The sequence below is a fragment of the Castanea sativa genome, chromosome 6 (genome assembly GCF_040712315.1).
Source record: "Castanea sativa cultivar Marrone di Chiusa Pesio chromosome 6, ASM4071231v1".
NCBI lineage: Eukaryota > Viridiplantae > Streptophyta > Magnoliopsida > Fagales > Fagaceae > Castanea > Castanea sativa.
In genome coordinates, this window is record NC_134018.1 from 14,098,312 (window position 1) to 14,117,484 (window position 19,173).

The 19,173-nt window shown below is 34.5% G+C and overlaps 1 protein-coding gene across 1 annotated transcript; it reads right to left on the minus strand.

Annotated features, from left to right (window-relative positions):
• Positions 1–472: 472 nt before the first annotated feature.
• LOC142639237 (uncharacterized) lies at positions 473–4,326 on the minus strand. Its single transcript, XM_075813377.1, has 4 exons — positions 3,827–4,326; positions 1,581–1,776; positions 1,199–1,292; positions 473–1,077 (listed from the first exon to the last, which is right to left on the minus strand). Exons 1-4 carry the CDS (start codon positions 4,174–4,176, stop codon positions 764–766), a joined length of 954 nt encoding a protein of 317 aa, XP_075669492.1. The 5' UTR covers positions 4,177–4,326; the 3' UTR covers positions 473–763.
• Between the last annotated feature and the right edge of the window lie 14,847 nt (positions 4,327–19,173).

Genomic DNA, 19,173 nt, shown 5'->3' on the forward strand with positions numbered 1-19,173 from the left:
TTTCCCTATCAACAAGTAAATTTCTGCTTTTGCCATAGAAGAGTACACTCGAGAAGGAAAGCTTCGGAAATGGGGTATTAGCCACAATTTGTTTTTTAGAGCAGTTTGAAAGGACCCCTCATGTTGAAGGCTAGAGAGGTTGGTCGGGCTTAGATTTCGTGTTAACCCACTAACCCACCCAATCAAGAAGTATTTAAGGAACCTTAAACTGCTACCAACTATCATAGCATGGGTTGTCAATTGATCCAGTAAAGTCGGGTTTGCCGGATCTCCATGTCAGAAACCCCAACACTCGACCCAATAATCTGATCGGATTTTGTAGGTACCGATCACTCAAATTCGTAATCAGCTGAAACTCGCTATGTCCACCCAACTCAGACAGGTGGGTTGGGTGGGTGTTTGCCCATCCCCACTCCTCAACCCTTCAACATATGATCGCTTTCACAGATAGTGAGAATGTGCATAAATGCAATGACTATAGAATTTGTTACTTCTGATTGCCAAAATAAAAGAACCTAATCCAAGACAATATGACAAAAGTTCAAAAGCTCCCTTCACAAACTGTACATAGATTCTGCAAAATAAGCAGTTTGACTACTATCAACCTACCATCCACCCATATATTGAAGTGACCAACTAATAATTTCGGCATCATATTTCATTCTTATTTGTGTATTTATGACATGCAGGCAAGGAGAAAAAAAAAAACCATCTAGACTTCGTGAGTTCGACAGATTTACAGGGGGGTTTAGCTAAAAGGAGTCTAGCCACGCTTCAACACCACCACCATGATAACCAGTACTGCCAACCCCATGAAGGACGCTCCTAGGGTCCTATCCATGAAGGTTTTGCTGGTATTTCCATCGTCTTCAGAAGTACTCTCTGATGCTGAATGTCCAAAGATATTTTGAAAGTAGTTGGACACATTGCTCACCATCTCTTGAACTTTAAGCTTAATGTTCTCCATAATATTCATAAACCCACCCTCTGAGTTTCCAGTTTCATTTTCAACAGATAAATTTTCAACAGATAATTCTTCAAACTTCTTAGCCGGTTGCACATCATTGAACTCATCACCTACAACAGATTTCTCTAGGTTAGCAACCATATCTGGTATATGAGACCTACTTAAAGAAACATGCTTAAGTAAATTGACTAATGGGCCAAAAATAAAACAAAAATATTAAACAACACTTACTTCTCTGGTGTGACTGCAAGAAATCCTTAAGCACATGATTATCCATCATGGCATTCCAGACATTTGGGTCACAAGCAATTGAGGCAACAACAGTCTGGGGATGAAACAAAAACAGAAATATAATCACAGAAAGATTATATTGGTCAGTCATCATAGATATCCAGGTAGGTGAAACCTTGAAAATATTAAACTTATCTGAGACAGTCAATGAACATATATTTGGCTCTGATAGAACATAATATAAGAGAGCGAAAAATCTGAAGAAGCCTTTTAGGTTTAATTATCAATTGTTGTTTACACTGAACCCTCCAAAAAGATAGGATTCGGATGAGCCTTAAGCATTCCATGAATTATTATATGGGAGAGGGAAGTCAATCATTACCTGAGCTTCAGGGCTTCCATTGAGTAACTTAAATGCCTGAAGGACATGGTTTGGCACAGGAGCAGTTGGTGTATCCTTAAAGATGACACAAGATTTAGTCTCTAACTCAGGGCTTGAAAGTAGAGACAAACCAGGAACATGATTTGCAGCAAAAATATCACCAGATCCATTGGATTTTGGTGATGATAGGTATACCCTGCAAAATAATATATTCAATATGGTGCACACAGTTAACACCCCCCAACCGGTTCTCCCACCAAAAAAACAACAGTAACTTTAAAACTCAATTTAATCCATTTCTGTTCAAATTTCAAGAACGCTAAAAAATTCATTAACTTAGAAATATCCATCCCTAAATCTTTGAGACATCATCATTTTCTATTTTATTTTAGGTCTAATCGAAGATCATGACCCCAAGTCATCTCAACCCACTCAAAACTGTATCTCCTTCCTAGGAGATTGAAACAACTGAAGCTTAGCTGACTTTTATGTAGACCAAAATTAGCAAGTAAACACTTCTATATTCATCCCAAATCTAATTACTTTGAAAACAATCCCTCTTACAGTACTACATGACATTACAGAAACAATCCTCCCAAAAAGGATGTTCAGTGAATAATGAGACATTGGTAAATAAATGGAACCAAGTACGGGAATGCCCATAGCATATCATCATTTAATACGTTTAAATTAAATTTAAGACTATTGAATCCATACTGAACATCCTCACAGTAATTCTAAATGCAATTGAAGAGATTCCCAGGAAAACCCAAAGAGATACACGACCAACACAACCTTGTGGTTTTAGGCTCTAAAATACACGTTAACCTCACAGTCAATTCCATAACCTGTCTTGAAAGAAACCACCTCACTTGTACTATCTCCAAAACACAAAGAAAATAGATGTTGGAGAGTACAAAATGTTACAGATGAGTGCATGTATTCTCAAAATTGCATCTTTCAAATAGAGAGCCTATGCTTTGACGTGAGTAGGCAGTGTGCATTCAACCCACCAAACCCAACCTGACCGAGATAACACAGCCCAACACTACAATTTTTCCTAAAATTTTCCCATCCATTAGTATTATGTTCAGTTGTGCAAATTGTTATCATTTATTGAATAGTGGACTTAAATAGTTGAATGCAAATCCTATTTTTTTAATATTTGACATAAATGGCCTTAACCCAATGGCTCAACCCAACCTGAACCCTACATGTTGGGTTTGGCTTGAGATTTTGCAACTCATAAAGGTTAAGGTTGGATTGAAAAAAATACCTAAACCCAACCTAACCGACACACACCCTAAATGTAACTATGCTACTACGGATAAAAAAAAGTAGTTGATAGAATAAAATTTGAAGGGACATTAATCTAAACAAACATAAAAATTATAAAAAATAAAAAAAAAATAGCAACTATTTTAATTCAAAATAAATTACACAATAATAAAAAAAAATCACACATTATACAATATATTATAAACACATTTCCACACACAAATGCATATAAAATTAAAAGAATAGCGCAAACACATTTCATGGGACATTAATCCAAACAAACATAAAAATTATAAAAATAAAATAAAATAAAAAATAGCAACTATTTTAATTCAAAATAAATTACACAATAATAAAAAAAAATCACACATTATACAATATATTATAAACACATTTCCACACACAAATGCATATAAAATTAAAAGAATAGCGCAAACACATTTCATTGAACATTATAGGAATCGAACATAGCAGCACATCATCAATAAGATAGTCCAAGATACCCAATATCGAAATGAATCACATTAACACATTTTTAAACCCCAATTTCACATATAACTGCTCTGCCCATGTGATTCCAATTGTGAGCATGACAGTAGCAATTTCCTTTGTCATACTCAGTTACTCAGTTTTCTTGAGGAAAAAAGAAACTAGTGTCTCTAATAACATATATAATTTTTTTTTATTACTTAATACCATGAAATGTAATGCTTAAAGCTTCAATTTTTAGTGTTTTCCTTTTAAATTCAAAAAAGAAATGACTTTCAATTCAGGAAAAAAAAAATATCTTTCCAAAATTTTGCTAAGTAACCAAAACCAAACACAAAGTAATCCAGTCACTAAATTACAGGCATAGCAACATAATAATCTAAACCCAAAGATTCGATGAAAGATCAAAAATGAAATAAAATTCAGAAGCTCAAAAATTCGATGAAAAATCAAAAGGTTTGAATCGAAGTGAAATATACTTATCCAGTGCGTCTTTCAATTCAGTGGTGGCCTCCTTGGCCTCCTCAAAGCTCGGCACGCCACCGAAGACGAGCCTCGGCATCGGCTCCTCTGCCTCCATCACCAGAGTCTCCTCACCGTCGGCGAACTCCCAGTCGTCCCACGCCGCCGGCACCGGCATCTGAATCGGCGCCGCCGCGTCACCGGATGCGGACTTCGCCGAAAAGATCGCGGAAACAGGGCGCGAGGCGTTGCGCACAGACTGCTCGGACGGCGGCACGGACGGCATGCCGCGGAGGCCGTGGCTGACGCCGACGACTCCGACTCCGGCGACCTTGGCCGCCGCTCTCATGGCTCCTCCTCCTCCCATTGATTTGGAAACCCTAACCCTAGAGAATTTCCGTTAAAGCTCAAAGCACGCTATCTCTCTCTCTCTCTCTCTAATCTGTGAGAAATGAGAAAAGGAATTGGATGAGAAATGATGAGTCGAATGAGAGTAGGAAAAGGAAAGGTTTTTATAGGATATGGCCCACGCCAACATAATAATAATAATATCTTTTTATTAATATTTTTCTTTTTTTTTTAAATGATAATTCTAGTTCTGCGGATAACATAATTTGAAGGATATATGTGTCAGTGGCGAAAGAACTGGAACTGCCCAACAACAGTTAGCTTAAGCTTCGCAAAATCTTCAGAGTTACCTTAACCGTCCGATTCATTTTATACCGTAACAAGCGTTTTTTCTTCTTTATATACCCAAAAAATAATAATAATAATAATAATCAAAGCTTGTTTAGGAATTATTTTTATAAATATTTTAAAAAAATATAATTAATGCGTTAAATGCATTAATTTAAGAATTATTTTTAAAAATATTTTTTGAGAAAATAATAAAGTAATAATTTTTATTTTATTTTATGAATTTGAAAGTGGTAATTTTTTTTTTCTAAAATAGTTTATTGACAATTATTCTAAAAGCACCCATCAATGTGACCCTAAATATTTTTTTCACGATAAATTATAAATGATAAGTTATTTTTTTTATAGGATAAATGATAAGTTATTATTTGTTCTAATTTAAACCCACATTTGAAATTACTTTGTACCCATCAATAATATTCAATACCAACTTGACACTTACAATTTTTTGTAAAAGTATTGTAAAAATATTGTTGACATAGTATTTTTATTCAAGTAATGAGATTCACAATAAATATGAGTGGAAAGAGTATCATTTTACCATATTCTGAGTGTACCTAATAATCACTCAATTTCTTAGAGTAAAACTACATCCATAAACAATTTTCATAACAATTTTTTCAACACTTAAGTTGGTCTTTTTTTTTCTTTTAGATAATCAGTTGAGTTGGTATGTATTTGTTGGTTTTCATTTGGGCGGTGAAACCAATTTTTTACTTACCTATAACAATTTGTCATCTTGGCAGTTATGAATATTTTTTTGTGTTTGTAGACTGATTGTGTTATTAGGTAAATAATGGCAAAGGTGGAATTTGAACCATAAATAAGGGTAAAAGATGTTGTTATGTCCAAATTATGACTTGAACCCTGGTCAAGCCCTCGTTAATTTTGTATATGTGAATATGAAGCCAAAAGTAAGGGGATGTAAACTAGTTAAGTTGAATCCAATATTAAAAGCTCAAGATTGGTTTTTTTTTTTTTTTTTCGAACACAAGTCAAGTTCGAGCATCACTATTTGTTCAAGTTTGATTCATTTTTTATTGTTAAAGAAGTTAGATATTGCTCACGAACTATTTGATTAGCATATTATTTTCACAGTAGGATTCAGATAACTTAATTAGTAAAGCCTCTTGTCATCGAATAAAAGCTTTGGAATTGAAACCATGTATACATAAAAAAAACTAATTAGTATCTTGCTTTGATGATAAAGTGTGATAGCCTTAGAGTTTAAATTCTATCCTATCTAAAAATAAATTTTAAGAAGATAACTTATTTTCACATATATAGTAAACACTACAACTAAAATTTTCACACTTTTCTCAAATCTATGGTAATATTTGCAACTAAATTATAGTTGAAAATACTTTATTTGATTTAATTAGATAGAATGAATTTTTTCGTTTATAAACTTATAAAAATTAGATTTATGAACTTTGTATTTTTTAATATATATATATATATATATATATATATATATATAAAGGTAAAATTTAGAAAAAATCCAATTAGATTCTACAATTGAAGTCCAATTTTGCGCCATGTGTTTTAAATTATTTATTTTTAGAGAGAGTTTTGTTTCTTAATTTTGGAGTCAAATGTGGGATCATATCATAAATATTATTGCATATAAAAACCAAAGAGTCTAGAATTAATAAACATAAATATCTATATATATAATTTTAAAATGGACAATTTACATTTTCTACCTAATAATATTCTAAAAGTCTTTTTAAAGAGTAAAAAAAATATATGAATGACTATCAATAATGTTAAAATTATATATGTAAGAATTATGTTATGCATCTTAATGTATATATTTTAAGCATATTCATGAATATGCATGGAATTATAAGCTAGTTATATATAAATCTTACTACAAAATGGACTGTTATATTATCAATGAATTACAAATAATTTGATATTTCATGAACTTATTTACAAAATTAAACAATCTTTTTTTGTGTGACAAATACACAATCTAAAATCTCAAGTTTTTAAGTATATTTTTGTACGACTCTGATTCCAGCAACCTTAGCCACTAGTCTGAAGGCCCCTTTGCCTCCCATGGATTTTGGAAACATAAATCCTAGAGAATTCCTGTGAAAGCTCAAAACTCTCTCTCTCTCTCTCTCTCTCTCTCTCTCTCTCTCACTTGGAATTGGAAAAGATGAGAAATGATAGTCGGGTGAGAGGTGTAAAAGGAAATATATTTATAAGTTATCGCCCACCAGATTATAATAATATCTTTTATTTATTAATTTTTCTTAAAAAATAAGATAATTATTTTAATGTGGGTATATAGTATATACTTATGAGGGTAAGGTAATTTGAAGCAGCATCGATAGGGATCTGGGAAGTAGTGAAGTACAGTTTTAGCCAAAAAGAAATTGGATTCTTACTAACTGTCGGATTCAATTGAAATAAGCCATTTTATTAGAAAAGTAGTGAGATTGTTGGAATTAGAACCATAGGCGTGAAAGACTATAAAGTATGCTATGTTATTATGATTGGGTTATCATTTGAACCATAATCAATAAACCTCGTTAATATATATATATTTGATAGTTAAAACTGGAAAGTAAAGTTTGAAGATGTGTAGGTTGAAAATAATAAGAGATATTAAGAACTATAAGACTCTTGATATAAGCCCTCGTTATGTTTTTTAGGTGAGGAAATGGAAAATAGAGGGTTGTAAACTAGTTTGAGCCAGGACAAAAATGAAAAGTTCAAAATTTTTTTTTCCAAACAGTGTAAATTCTACAATGAAAGACATGTTGCTACTGTAAGTTCTATTTTTACTAGCCTCTCATCTTACTTTCATTAGTTTTTATTATTTTATTATTTATTATTATTTTTTAATGAAGAAAAAGAGGGTTCTTTGGGATGGAGTCAACAACTCCACTCCATATGACAACAATAAATAATATCACGTATACCACCAGAATCTAGACAAGGTTATCATTGTGGGCACAATATATTTGTTTATTTGTTTTTTTAATTTTATTTTTTATACAAGATAGAATTATACTCTAGCCTAATCTAAGTGTATATGTGTGTGAAGTTCCCTCCTAGAGACTTGAACCCCGGCCCTTATCTCTCACACCCCACAAACACTTATACTTGTGGAGTGACCATCGCACCAAAAGTGTGTGTGGTGGTGGACACAATATATTTGTTGAAGTACTACTGCCTATATTTTAGGGGTTCTTGGATTTTACTCCTTAAATTATTTTTTTACCACATCAACGGATACTTGTATCGCCACATCATTTAAAAAAAAGACTAAATTAAATCTAAAACACGTGACAACCAAAATCCTTGAAATCCAAAATCCCTAAATCATGTCTCTCTCTCTCTCTCTCTCTCTCTCGCTCTCTCTCCTGGTGGCACCAGGTCTCAGTTTTCGTAAAACCACAAACCTATAGATAACCACAACCTCAGGACACAACAAGAATATGCATTTTGACTGGTGCTCCCTCTTAATACTAACTTTGGCCGTAGCATTGAATCTGGTCATTGGAGCTTTTAAAAGCAGATTGCTTAAAGCTGAAACAGCCCAAGCCTTTCTCAAGGTACTGCTGATGGTATTCCTCTACTTGGTAGAATTTCTTGGCAAGTAGTATCTCAGTACAATCTTCTTGTTCAAGAGCTTCTGTTGTCATTCCAAAGACTCCCTGATCACTACATTTTCTTGCTTACATGTATAGAAGTATATACCAGATCTGTATTGTGTCCCCACATCATTTCCCTGCACACCAAGGAGATTATTGTTAGCATCTATAAAGTGAAAAGGCCGTGAGACGTGTGTGCAACAAGGTCAAATCAAAAAAGCGTCAGTTTTTTTTTTTTTTGTTTTTTTTGAGAACTGATTAGAAACTTTCATTAAAAACAAAACAAAGCATCAGTTTTGAATATGGAAGGAGTGTGAATTTTAGATTTAGTATATGGGCTTGCAAAATTGAGAGACCACAAAAGTAATAATTTTAGAGATTTTGGATGGTGAATCTGGTGACTAAGAAAAGAGAAGGGGAGAAGAGATAAAGATGAGTTAGAGATTTTGGATTTCTGAGATTTTGATAGTCAAGTGTTTCAGTCTTTAAGATTTAATTTGGTCTTTTTTTAAAAAAAATGATGTAATTTACCATTTTAAATTTAGCATTTTTTAAATTTAGCTAAAGTTTAGTTTAGGAGTTTTGAAATTACGAATTTTACATATCTTAGCCCTATGATTTAAGCTTTACAAACTGTTAAATTTAAGGGTATTTTTTGGGCATTAAAATTGAGAATCCCAAAGGCCAGGGATAGTACTCTCTCTATCTCTCTCTATTTAGAACTTCCTTCTATTTTGCCAAAGTAATTTTTGTGATATTTTCAAACCCTAGGTATTGGGACTTTACAATATAAAAAACACGTTTGGATTTTCCTGATCTTTTCAAGGGTTTCTAATTTTCACACATTTTCACTCTGATTCTGTTTCTCTGTTAGGGTTTTCATTCTTGTTTTCTTCGCATTGGTTTTCTTTTGAATCGGTTTTGTCTGATTTTTCTGGGGTTTGGTAGAGATGATGGTCTTGTGAGTGTGTTGTAATCGTTATTCAATTCCATCTTTAATCGAACAAAGATGAAATAAACCCATTGAACTCATGCATATTCTTGTTGCCATTGCCTTTGTGCTTGTGCTTTGGGTTCAAACATGTATGAGAATTTGCTTTTTTTTTTTTAATTCCATTCATGGGTTTTATTTGATAAACACAAAAAAAGGAACAATTTGAAGTTTAGGTTTGAGTTTGGTTTCTCTCCAATGGCGGTGGAGTCAAGTGCAAGCACAGCTTTTGCTTTGATTCTACAAGAAGAAGATTCGGAGTCATAGACGTCTCTTCTTTCATGTGGCCATGAAAGAAGAAGAAGAACAAAACTAGAATAAGAAGAAGGGATAGAAAAACTCCTTGATGTCCTGTTGATGGACATCCTTTATTGACTACTTTACGAACTTGCTTTCCAATGCAAGTTTGTCTCCAAGCACTGGAAATCTCTTATTTCCCATCTTTACTTTGTTCACCACTGCCATCGCCACCACCACAGCCACAGCCACTCTGAGGGCGTTATTATTATGTTAGCTTCTAACAAACATGTCCTCTTGGCTTCTACATCCAATAAGAGTTTAAATTTGGTTCGGAGCTGGCATAAAACAATGCTTTTACGTCAGCCAATGAAAACATGCCACGTTGTTATTTGGCTTATTTCACAATTCTTATCTTCCTCTTTGGATTTTCTTTCTCTCTCCATTCCTTTTGTAACTCTCTCTTCTCACGTCTCTTTTCTTTTTCTTTTTTCCTTTTCCATAGCATCAAATTTGTTGCTCTTCCCCACACTGATCCATGCATCGACACAGTGGCAATGGGCATTTAATCCAAAAGTAAAAAGAGAGCCAGAAAACAAGCATATTAACCTCAAAAAGTAAATGCTTTTAATCTTTAAGCTCCCAAAAAACCTAAATTCCGCACCAAACAAAACCCACAAAAATTAATCATGAAATATCTCATTTATAAATTTAGAGCCACTTGAATTCATTTAAGATCAGTTCAAAACTTAACATGAAGAGCTAAAAATCCTCCATCACAACACAAAACACAATGAGTAATATTATAAATAAATTAATAAATAAATAAAAGCCAAAAAAAGAAACGTTTGGAGTATCATAGTCACTCACATTGGTACTCTGAAACTACCAAATAGGCATAATCTATTCTAATTTCTAAGACTGTGAACCCAAACAAACAAAGAAGCAAAGAAATAGAATGTAGAGTAGTTCCTCTAACCAATTCATAGCAATAAACAAAATCCATTTTGACAAACAAAACCCATTGGTACAAATTCCAGAACAAATTTTGGCCCATTACGGTGTGTTTCGGCTATTTCAGTGCGTTTCAATGAATACTGGCCAAAATGCAAGCTTCGGCTGGAATGAGTTTTGGTGTTATTTTTCTTTTCCTTCAACTTGTTTCTGTCTAAAACTTTCAGATTTAATGCACATTGCCATTGTGTTGATGCATGGATCAGTGCAGGGAAGATGAGTACACAAGAGAAGGAAAGCAATGGATTCAATAGTATGGAAAAGAAAAAAAAAAAAGGCGAGAAGAAAGAGTTAACAGAGGGAACGAAGAGAGAGAAAATCTAAAGAAGAAGAAAAAGATGAGTGGGTCTGTGAGAGGAGAGAGGATGAAACACCAGAATAAATCAAATAACAACGTGGCATGTTTTCATTGGCTGGCGTAAAAGCAGTGTTTTACGCTAGCTCCGGACCGAATTTAAACTCATCCAATAATCCTGGCAAGAAAGCACCAGCAGTCATCAACATTCTCAAATTTCTTCCCTTCCCAGAACATCATCTTTCCATCTACACCTCCTTCAACAACTTATTACTGGTACGCAACCTTATTCCATTTTGCTTCGACTTGTCGTTGGAGTTTATCATCTGTAATCCCCTTACAAGACAATGGCTCGCAATTCCTCCAATCTTCTCTGAGGACTATCAGTTGGGGGGAGAGATAGAGATTTTGGTCGGCCTAATTTATTGTCCGCAGGAGAATTATCCATATAGCAACAGATATAAAGTGGTAGGCATTCATTTTCCTTTCAAAGCTACTATTGCTCAGATAAAGATGGAGATCTTTTCCTCTAAAACTGGTGAATGGTGCAACTTGTTTGTTGAGTCACCACGGGTATTGAATCCCTGCAATTCAATTTCTAGGAAGGCTGGTGTTTTTCGATGCAATGGGATGTTGCATTGGGTGGATGCAGCTCAGGAATTAATCAAAGGCTTTCTTGTCTACGATCCATTCAACGACATTTGCCACCTTCGTTATATTATGTTGGAAAAATAGCATGGAGTGAATAAGAAATTGATGTTTCTATGTTCACTTGAAGATGCTATTAAAAGTGATAAAAATTCTAAGTCCCACATAAAAAAGGAAAAAGATAATATATGAGTTTATATGCTCATGAGTTAGACATTGGATTGGGCTTTTGGCATATGTAGACTGGGCCTACTTGTCTAAATAATAATAGTTTATTATTTTAATTTTTTGAGTCAGTTAGTCTGTGCACATCAGTTATTACTGAAACAGAATGCATGTTCAGTAACGTATAATTTTTACATTGTCCCTCATTCATAAAAAAAAACTACTTTTCAAAAAACTCTCCCAGTGAGAATATTTTGTGCATTTTCATTTTGTGTCAAAAAGAGAGCAAGAGACATTGAGTAGTTTGTAGAGCACGACCTTGTGTGCTTCGTTTTTGTGTTGTAGATCATTTTATCCTGGGAGACAGACGTCCGAGAGTCTCAAAGCACCACAGTGATTGTGTGAGGGGCGAAATCTGCTTTAAGGAGATTGTGTCAAACACAAGACTTGATCTGAATTGTTCATCCTTCACGCATTTGTTCTGTGAGTTTTAATTATTTGCAGATTTATCTTTATATATATATATTTAGTATTTGTTTATTGCTTTTGCCTATCACATCTTTTTGTGTTATTGCTTGTTCTTAGATCTGTGTATAGTTCCTTATGGTTTATCACAAAAGTAAATTATTGAAATATAACCAACAGTCTTAAAGCAGATTTAAAATATTTCTTTAATTTATTTTTGTGAATACTGTGTGTATCGGCATGTTTTACTGTGCAATTTTATATTTTTACGCTCTGGGTAGTTCTACGTAATATATCATGACTGTGCGAGATTGTTTGATTGATACGTTTTTCAAAACCGGTGTTTATTCTTTATCTATTGCAAGTTGCATTTGATTTGATTGGACGACAGGTTTGATTGACAATTTTGTATGATAAACGTGTAGGGTTGGTATGTAAGTAAGTCTCTTTGATTTCTGGGCAAACTTGGGCTTTTTGAGTGTTATTATTGTTGGGTTTGTTTTTAGTGCAAGATTTCTTTTCTTTGACTTTTGTTTGTGTTTCTTTCATACTGTGTAGTATTCTTTCACTATTAAATTTCTTTGGCTTATAATATATTATATGTTAGTAAGCTTTTTTGTGTTATTTGCTTGGCTGGGCATTTTTTTTTTATTCTTTTGTTCAGTTTATGTGTACCGTGCTGTTATTTTTCTGCAATTCGGTGTTGAGAAAAAAAAATAGTTGGCTTGACTTTCATTTTGCATAGTAATGTTTGAACATTAAAAATTATTTTATTCTTAAACTTGGATGGTTTTGAGGTTTCAATTTGTTTGAATTTTGTTGAACACAGATGTCAAACAAAATTGTTATGAATCTAGTTGTGGCTCAAACCAACATGAACCTTTCTACTATCATTTCTGAAGTGAACTTGGTAGGAGAAAATACCAAGGAATGGTGGGTGGACACTGGGGCTACTCGCCATGTATGTTCAGAAAAGAAAATGTTTTCTACATATAATCCTGTGGGTAATGGAAGGAAAATTTTCATGGAAAATTCCTCAACCTCTAAGATTGAAGGAATTGGAAAGGTTGTGCACAAAATGACTATAGGCAAGTTTCTTACTTTGAAAGATGTACTGCATGTGCTATAAATTCAAAAGAACCTTGTATCTGGCTCATTGTTGAGCAAAAATGGTTTTAAGTTGGTTTTTGAGTCTGATAAATTTTCACTCTTTAAGAGTGGAATGTATGTGGGCAAAGGATATTTGAGCAATAGCTTGTTTAAGATGAATGTAATGACTGTTATTGATAATAATAAATGTGAATCTTCTGTTTACATGCTTGAGTCATCTAATGTATGGTATGGTAGATTAGGTCATGTTAATTATTATACTTTACATAAACTAATCAATTTAAATTTATTGCCTAAATTTGAAATTGATTTTTATCATAAATGTGAAACTTGTGTGGAAGCTATGATGGCTAGAGCATCTTTTAAATCAGTTGAAAGAAGCACTGACCCTCTAGATTTAATACATAGCGATGTATGTGACATGAAATCTGTACAAACTAAAGGTGGTAAGAAATATTTCATCACTTTCATAGATGATTGTACTAGATACTGTTATGTGTACTTGCTAAGGAGCAAGGATGAGGCAATTGAGGCATTAAAGGGAAAATATTCCCAGGTGTGAAAGGTGTTGGATATATTAAAAGGAAGAGTTCCTTTGCTAATATTATATTCTCTAACCTCAAAGAAAATGTGTAAGACACTATGGATTATGGAAATGTCAAATAACCTTTTATAATTCTTTAAATGTGGGGGTGTTATCTTAAAAAGGAAGGTGACTTATTTAAAGAGGTTTTGATTGAGAAACAAAACAATAACATGAGAAACATGCTACCTATTTCTAAATGTATAATTACCAATTAAGTGTCTTGGTAGTACACATAGTTATGGTAGGTCTTGACATATTTGTCAAAGACATATTACCATAAGACAGTTGCTCTCAATTGGAAGTTGTTCCAAATTATAAAATGAATCTGTAATTACTTGTTTGAGTGGAAAGCAAGTGTACCGCTTATCGAGGGGAATGGGGTTAAAGCCTATTACTTAAAAGGCTCTGGTATGGCAACCTAACCTAGTTGATTGGAGATCCCAAGATTTAGGTTCAAATGGACAACCGAATCGTAGAGACTAGTTTTTATCACTATGGAGATTAAATCTCCCGCTCGTTCCTATAATGAAATAGCAATGCCTGTAAGCGATGTTCAGGGTAAGCTTTGCTTTTAATGATTCTTATATCTTGGAATTCCAAGTGGGGTATAGTAGGATACTCTTAATAAGAATCACCTATATGAGTGTGAAGTGGGCCGCTTTCATGAGAGTTTCAAGGCTGAATTCTCTAAAGCACTTCATGAATTTACCAAAACACGTTCAGGGCCGAAATGAACACAACTATAAGAACGAAATATGTCCGAAAGGAGCTGTGTGAATTCTATTGTCTTGGTATACACAAATGGCTGAACAGTTCAATATATCATGTTCACTGGTTAGCTAGTATATCTGATAGTCTTTCACAAAGGAAAGTTCAAAGCCACAAGCTACTTCTCCTGATACAGTAACTTTTCTTTCTCTCTGTGTGTCTGCATCATCATTTGCATTGTGTTTATTAATTTCTATTCATGTGGGGGATTGTTGGAAAAATAACATGGAGTGAATAAGAAATTGATATTTCTATGTTCACTTGAAGATACTATTAAAAGTGGTAAAAATCCTAAGTCCCACATAGAAAAGAAAAGAGATAATATATAAGTTTATATACTCATGAGTTGGACATTGGATTGAGTTTTTGGCATATGTGGACTGGGCCTACTTATCCAAATAATAATAGTTTATTATTTTAATTTTTTGAGTCAGTTAGTCTGAAACAGAGTGCCTGTTCAGTAACATATAATTTTTACATTGTCCCTCATTCATAAAAAAAAAACTCCTTTTTAGAAAACTCTCCCAGTGAGAATATTTTGTGCATTTTCATTTTGTGTTAAAGAGAGAGCAAGAGACATAGAGTAGCTCGCAGAGCATGACCTTGTGTGCTTCGTTTTTGTGCTGTAGATTATTTTATCCCGGGAGGCAGACGTCCGTTAGTCTCAAAGCACCACAGTGATTGTGTGAGAGGTGAAATCTGCTTTAAGGAGATTGTATCAAACACAAGACTTGATCTGAATTGTTCATCTTTCACACATTTGGTCTGTGAGTATTAATTATTTGCAAATATCTTTATATATATATATATATTCAATATTTGTTTATTGCTTTTGCCTATCACATCTTTTTGTGTTACTGCTTATTCTTAAATCTGTGTATAGTTTTTTTGCTTTATCACAAAAGTAAATTATTGAAATATAATCAACATATTGATCTTCCCATAGAGCAGACTTTTCACCTAAAGACCCCGTCTTCTTCGGAGTGTTCCGAGGGCGTCTTCGGATAATCCAACGTAGTCGCAGGCCTTTTTACAACTGGATTGGTCCTCATCTCGATTATTACTGTTTTTCTGTTTGGGAACTTGAGGATTGTTGAAATTATTGAAGTTCATTCACAAAGCTTCTACAATGGAGAGTTGCTCAAAGCACAGAAAAGGAAATGCAGAGCACGAAGCAATATTGTGAAATGAAAATCTGATATTGATAAATAAGATGCTCTGTCCCTTATATAGCTGATACAGAGGCGTGAACAGTAACAGCAAAAAAATCTAACCAACCTAGCAACCTCTCTAATCTGTACACGTGTCTACAGTATTGACTACTTGACTAACTATATACAATTAATCTAAACTACAACTTGTTTTGCTCACAGCTCTCACAGCTACATGCAGCTTATGTACAATACCCAATTACAATTATAGCCCAAGCACAATTACAATCTAAGCAACCTGCACAATTACAATCTAAGCAACCTTTAATACTCCCCCTCAAGATGAACCATATATATTGACTAGGTTCATCTTGGACAAAAGATAATAGAATTGTTTGTGTCCAAGTGCTTTGGTGAAGAAATCTGCAATTTGATGTCTTGAGGGAACATGGAATGTTTTGATTGTACCATCTTGAATCTTCTCTTGGATAAAATGGCAATCAACTTCAATGTGCTTGGTTTGTTCATGGTAGACCAGATTTGCTGCAATGTACAAAGCTGCCCTGCTATCACCGATGAGAGAAGCCGCCCGTTTATGCTCTAATCCAAAGGTCTTGAGCAATGCTACGAGCCATACTATCTCACTTGTGACTCTGCCATAGCCCTATACCAGTATTCCAGAAGATCTAGACACTCCTTGTTGCTTTTTACTTTTCTAAGAGATCAAAGAATCACCAAGGAAAATAGAAAAACCAGAAATGGACCTCCTTGTGTCCTGACATGCTGCTTCTCAGCATCACAATATGCCTTAAGTTTCAATTCTGGAATAGAGAAACAAACCTAACTGGACTTCTTTTCAAATACTTAAGGACCCTATAAGCAGCTTGCAAGTGAGGTGCCTTAGGAGCAGCCATGAATTGGCTTAATTTGTGGACTGCATAACAGATATCAGGTCATGTGAGTGTCAAGTAGAGCAATTTTCCTATTAGTCTTCTGTGGAGAGCAAGATCAGGAACATTTTCACCAACAAAATTGCTGAACTTGGCAGATTGCTCCATTGGAATGTTGGCAGGCTTGCTTGCTAATAAACCAGTGTCAGATAGCAACTCTAAAGTGTACTTTCTTTGACACAAAGATAGCCCTTTGGTAGTTCTAGCAACTTCAAGGCCCAGGAAGTACTTCAAAGTACCTAGATCCTTAAGCTTGAACTTGTTGTCTAAGAATTGCTTGAAGGCATTCACTGCATCTACATCATTACTAGCAATCAGTATATCATCCACATAGATTAAAAGAATAATGATTGAGCCTTTATTAACCTTGGTAAAAACTGAATAGTCTGACTTTGATTGAAGGAAACCAAGCTCAATGATGGTAGATGACAGTTTGGCAAACCATTGCCTACTTGCTTGCTTAAGTCCATATAAGGATTTGGTTAACCTACACACCTCCCCCTTGCTACCAAAACCAGGTGGAGGGAGCATATAAACCTCTTCATCCAAATCCCCATGAAGAAATGCATTGTTGACATCCAATTGAGTGAGATGCCAACCATAGACAGCAGCCAAAGCTAATAAGGTTCTAACAGTCACAAACTTCACAACAGGAGAGAATGTTTCATAGAAATCTACTTCTTCAGTCTGTGTAAACCCCTTTGCTACCAAACGAGCCTTGTACCTTTCAATAGAACCATCGGCCTTGAGCTTAACTTTGTACACCCATTTACATCCAATGGGAGTTTTACCAGGAGGTAAGGAAGTCATAACCCATGTATGATTAGCTTGGAGGGCATCAATTTCTGCCTTCATTGCAGCTTGCCATAAAGGATCTTTCAAGGCTTGAGCATAGGAATTTGGTTCTTTAACAACAGAAAAAGCAACAGAGAAGAGTCTATGTGGAGTGGACAATTTACTATATGAGAGGGTGGAAGAAGGAGGATATAGAATACCTGAGTTGCTAGCAGCAATGGATTCATGGGATTGAGTCAGTGAAGCTGAGGCCAAAACATGTGCAGAAATAAGATTGCAATGGTAGTCATGTAAGTAGGAAGGAGGATTATGAGGTCGAGTAGACCTTCGAACAGGTGCAAGATTAGTGGAAGAAGAAGTAGGAAGCTCAGGGGAAATAGAAAAAGCATCAGGAAGAATAGGATTAGTGTAAGGAGCAACCTGATTTGGGTGAACCAGATCAGGAAACTCATCAGGTGGAACAACAACATCAACAAAAGACAAAGAAGGGGAAAATTCTGCAAAAACCATAGGAACTTATGGAAACTATCAGGAACCAAAGGCTGACAAGGAAACATAGATTGAGTGATAGGAAGAGAAGAAGACACAGATTTGGAAGGCCAATGTTTAAAAGGAAGAGTAGACTCCCTAAAAACAACATCCCTGGAAATGAAGCAAGTTTTAGTGGACAGATCATATAACTTGTAACCTTCAGAATCAAAAGGAAAACCAAGGAAAATGCAAGCTTTGGCTTTAGGGTCAAATTTGGTTCTATTCCTATGCAAGGTAGAAGCAAAACATAAGTAGTCAAAGACCCAAAGATGATCATAAGCAGGAGAACGGCCTAACAACTTCTCATACAGAAAAGGACTAGGAATTCTATTAATGAGGTAGGTGGCATGCAAAACACAGTCCCCCCAAAATTTTAAAGGTAAGTTTGCTTGAAACCTTAAAACCCGAGCCACATTCAACAAGTGTTGGTGTTTTCTCTCAACCACTGCATTCTGCTGTGGTGTTTCAACACATAATAATTGATAAACAACACCTTTAGAAGCATAAAAGGAAGGAAGGGAAAACTCAGGACCATTGTCAGTTCTCAAGATCTTGATAGGAGTTTTAAATTGAGTCAAGATCATGTTAAAGAAAGATTGAACAAGCAAGGATGCATCAGATTTACGTTTCATCAAATAAACCCAAGTGCATCTACTGCAATCATCTACCAAGGTAAGAAAATACTTAGAACCAGACAAAGTAGGAGTAGAGTAGGGTCCCTAAATATCAGCATGAACTAAATCAAAACAAGAAAGGGATGCAGTGATAGAATAAGGAAAGGGAAGTCTCTTCTGTTTAGCCAAAGGACACACATTGCATTCAAAAACTTTATTTTCATTGCAAGAAATGTAGTTAGGTACAATAGATTTCATCAAAGCTAGTCTTTGTTAAGAAAGGTGGCCTAGTCTGTAATACCATAGCCTAAAAACATCATTTGAAGCAATAGAAGTACAAGAATGAACATTATTGACAGAAAAATGAGAAGATAATTTGGACAGGACATCAGAAACAAACTTTGGCAAAGCAATCTGTGAAGAGGTTTGCAAAGTGTAGAGACCACCTTGGTTCTTACCCAACCCAATCATCCTCCAAAGCTGTAAGTCCTATATAAAAAAATAATGGGAAAGAAAAATGCAACAAAAGGAAGGATTTTGAGTCAATTTAATGATAGAAACAAGGTTAAAGGAGAAAGATGGATTGCAAAGAACATTTTCAAGAATTAAAGAAGCTGAAACTTGTACAGTCCCAATGTGAGTAACCTTAGCCATGTCACCATTAGGCAACCTAACTAAAATGTGAAAAGAAGAGGTGATGGTTTTAAAGAAAGTGATGGAATGGACCATATGATCCG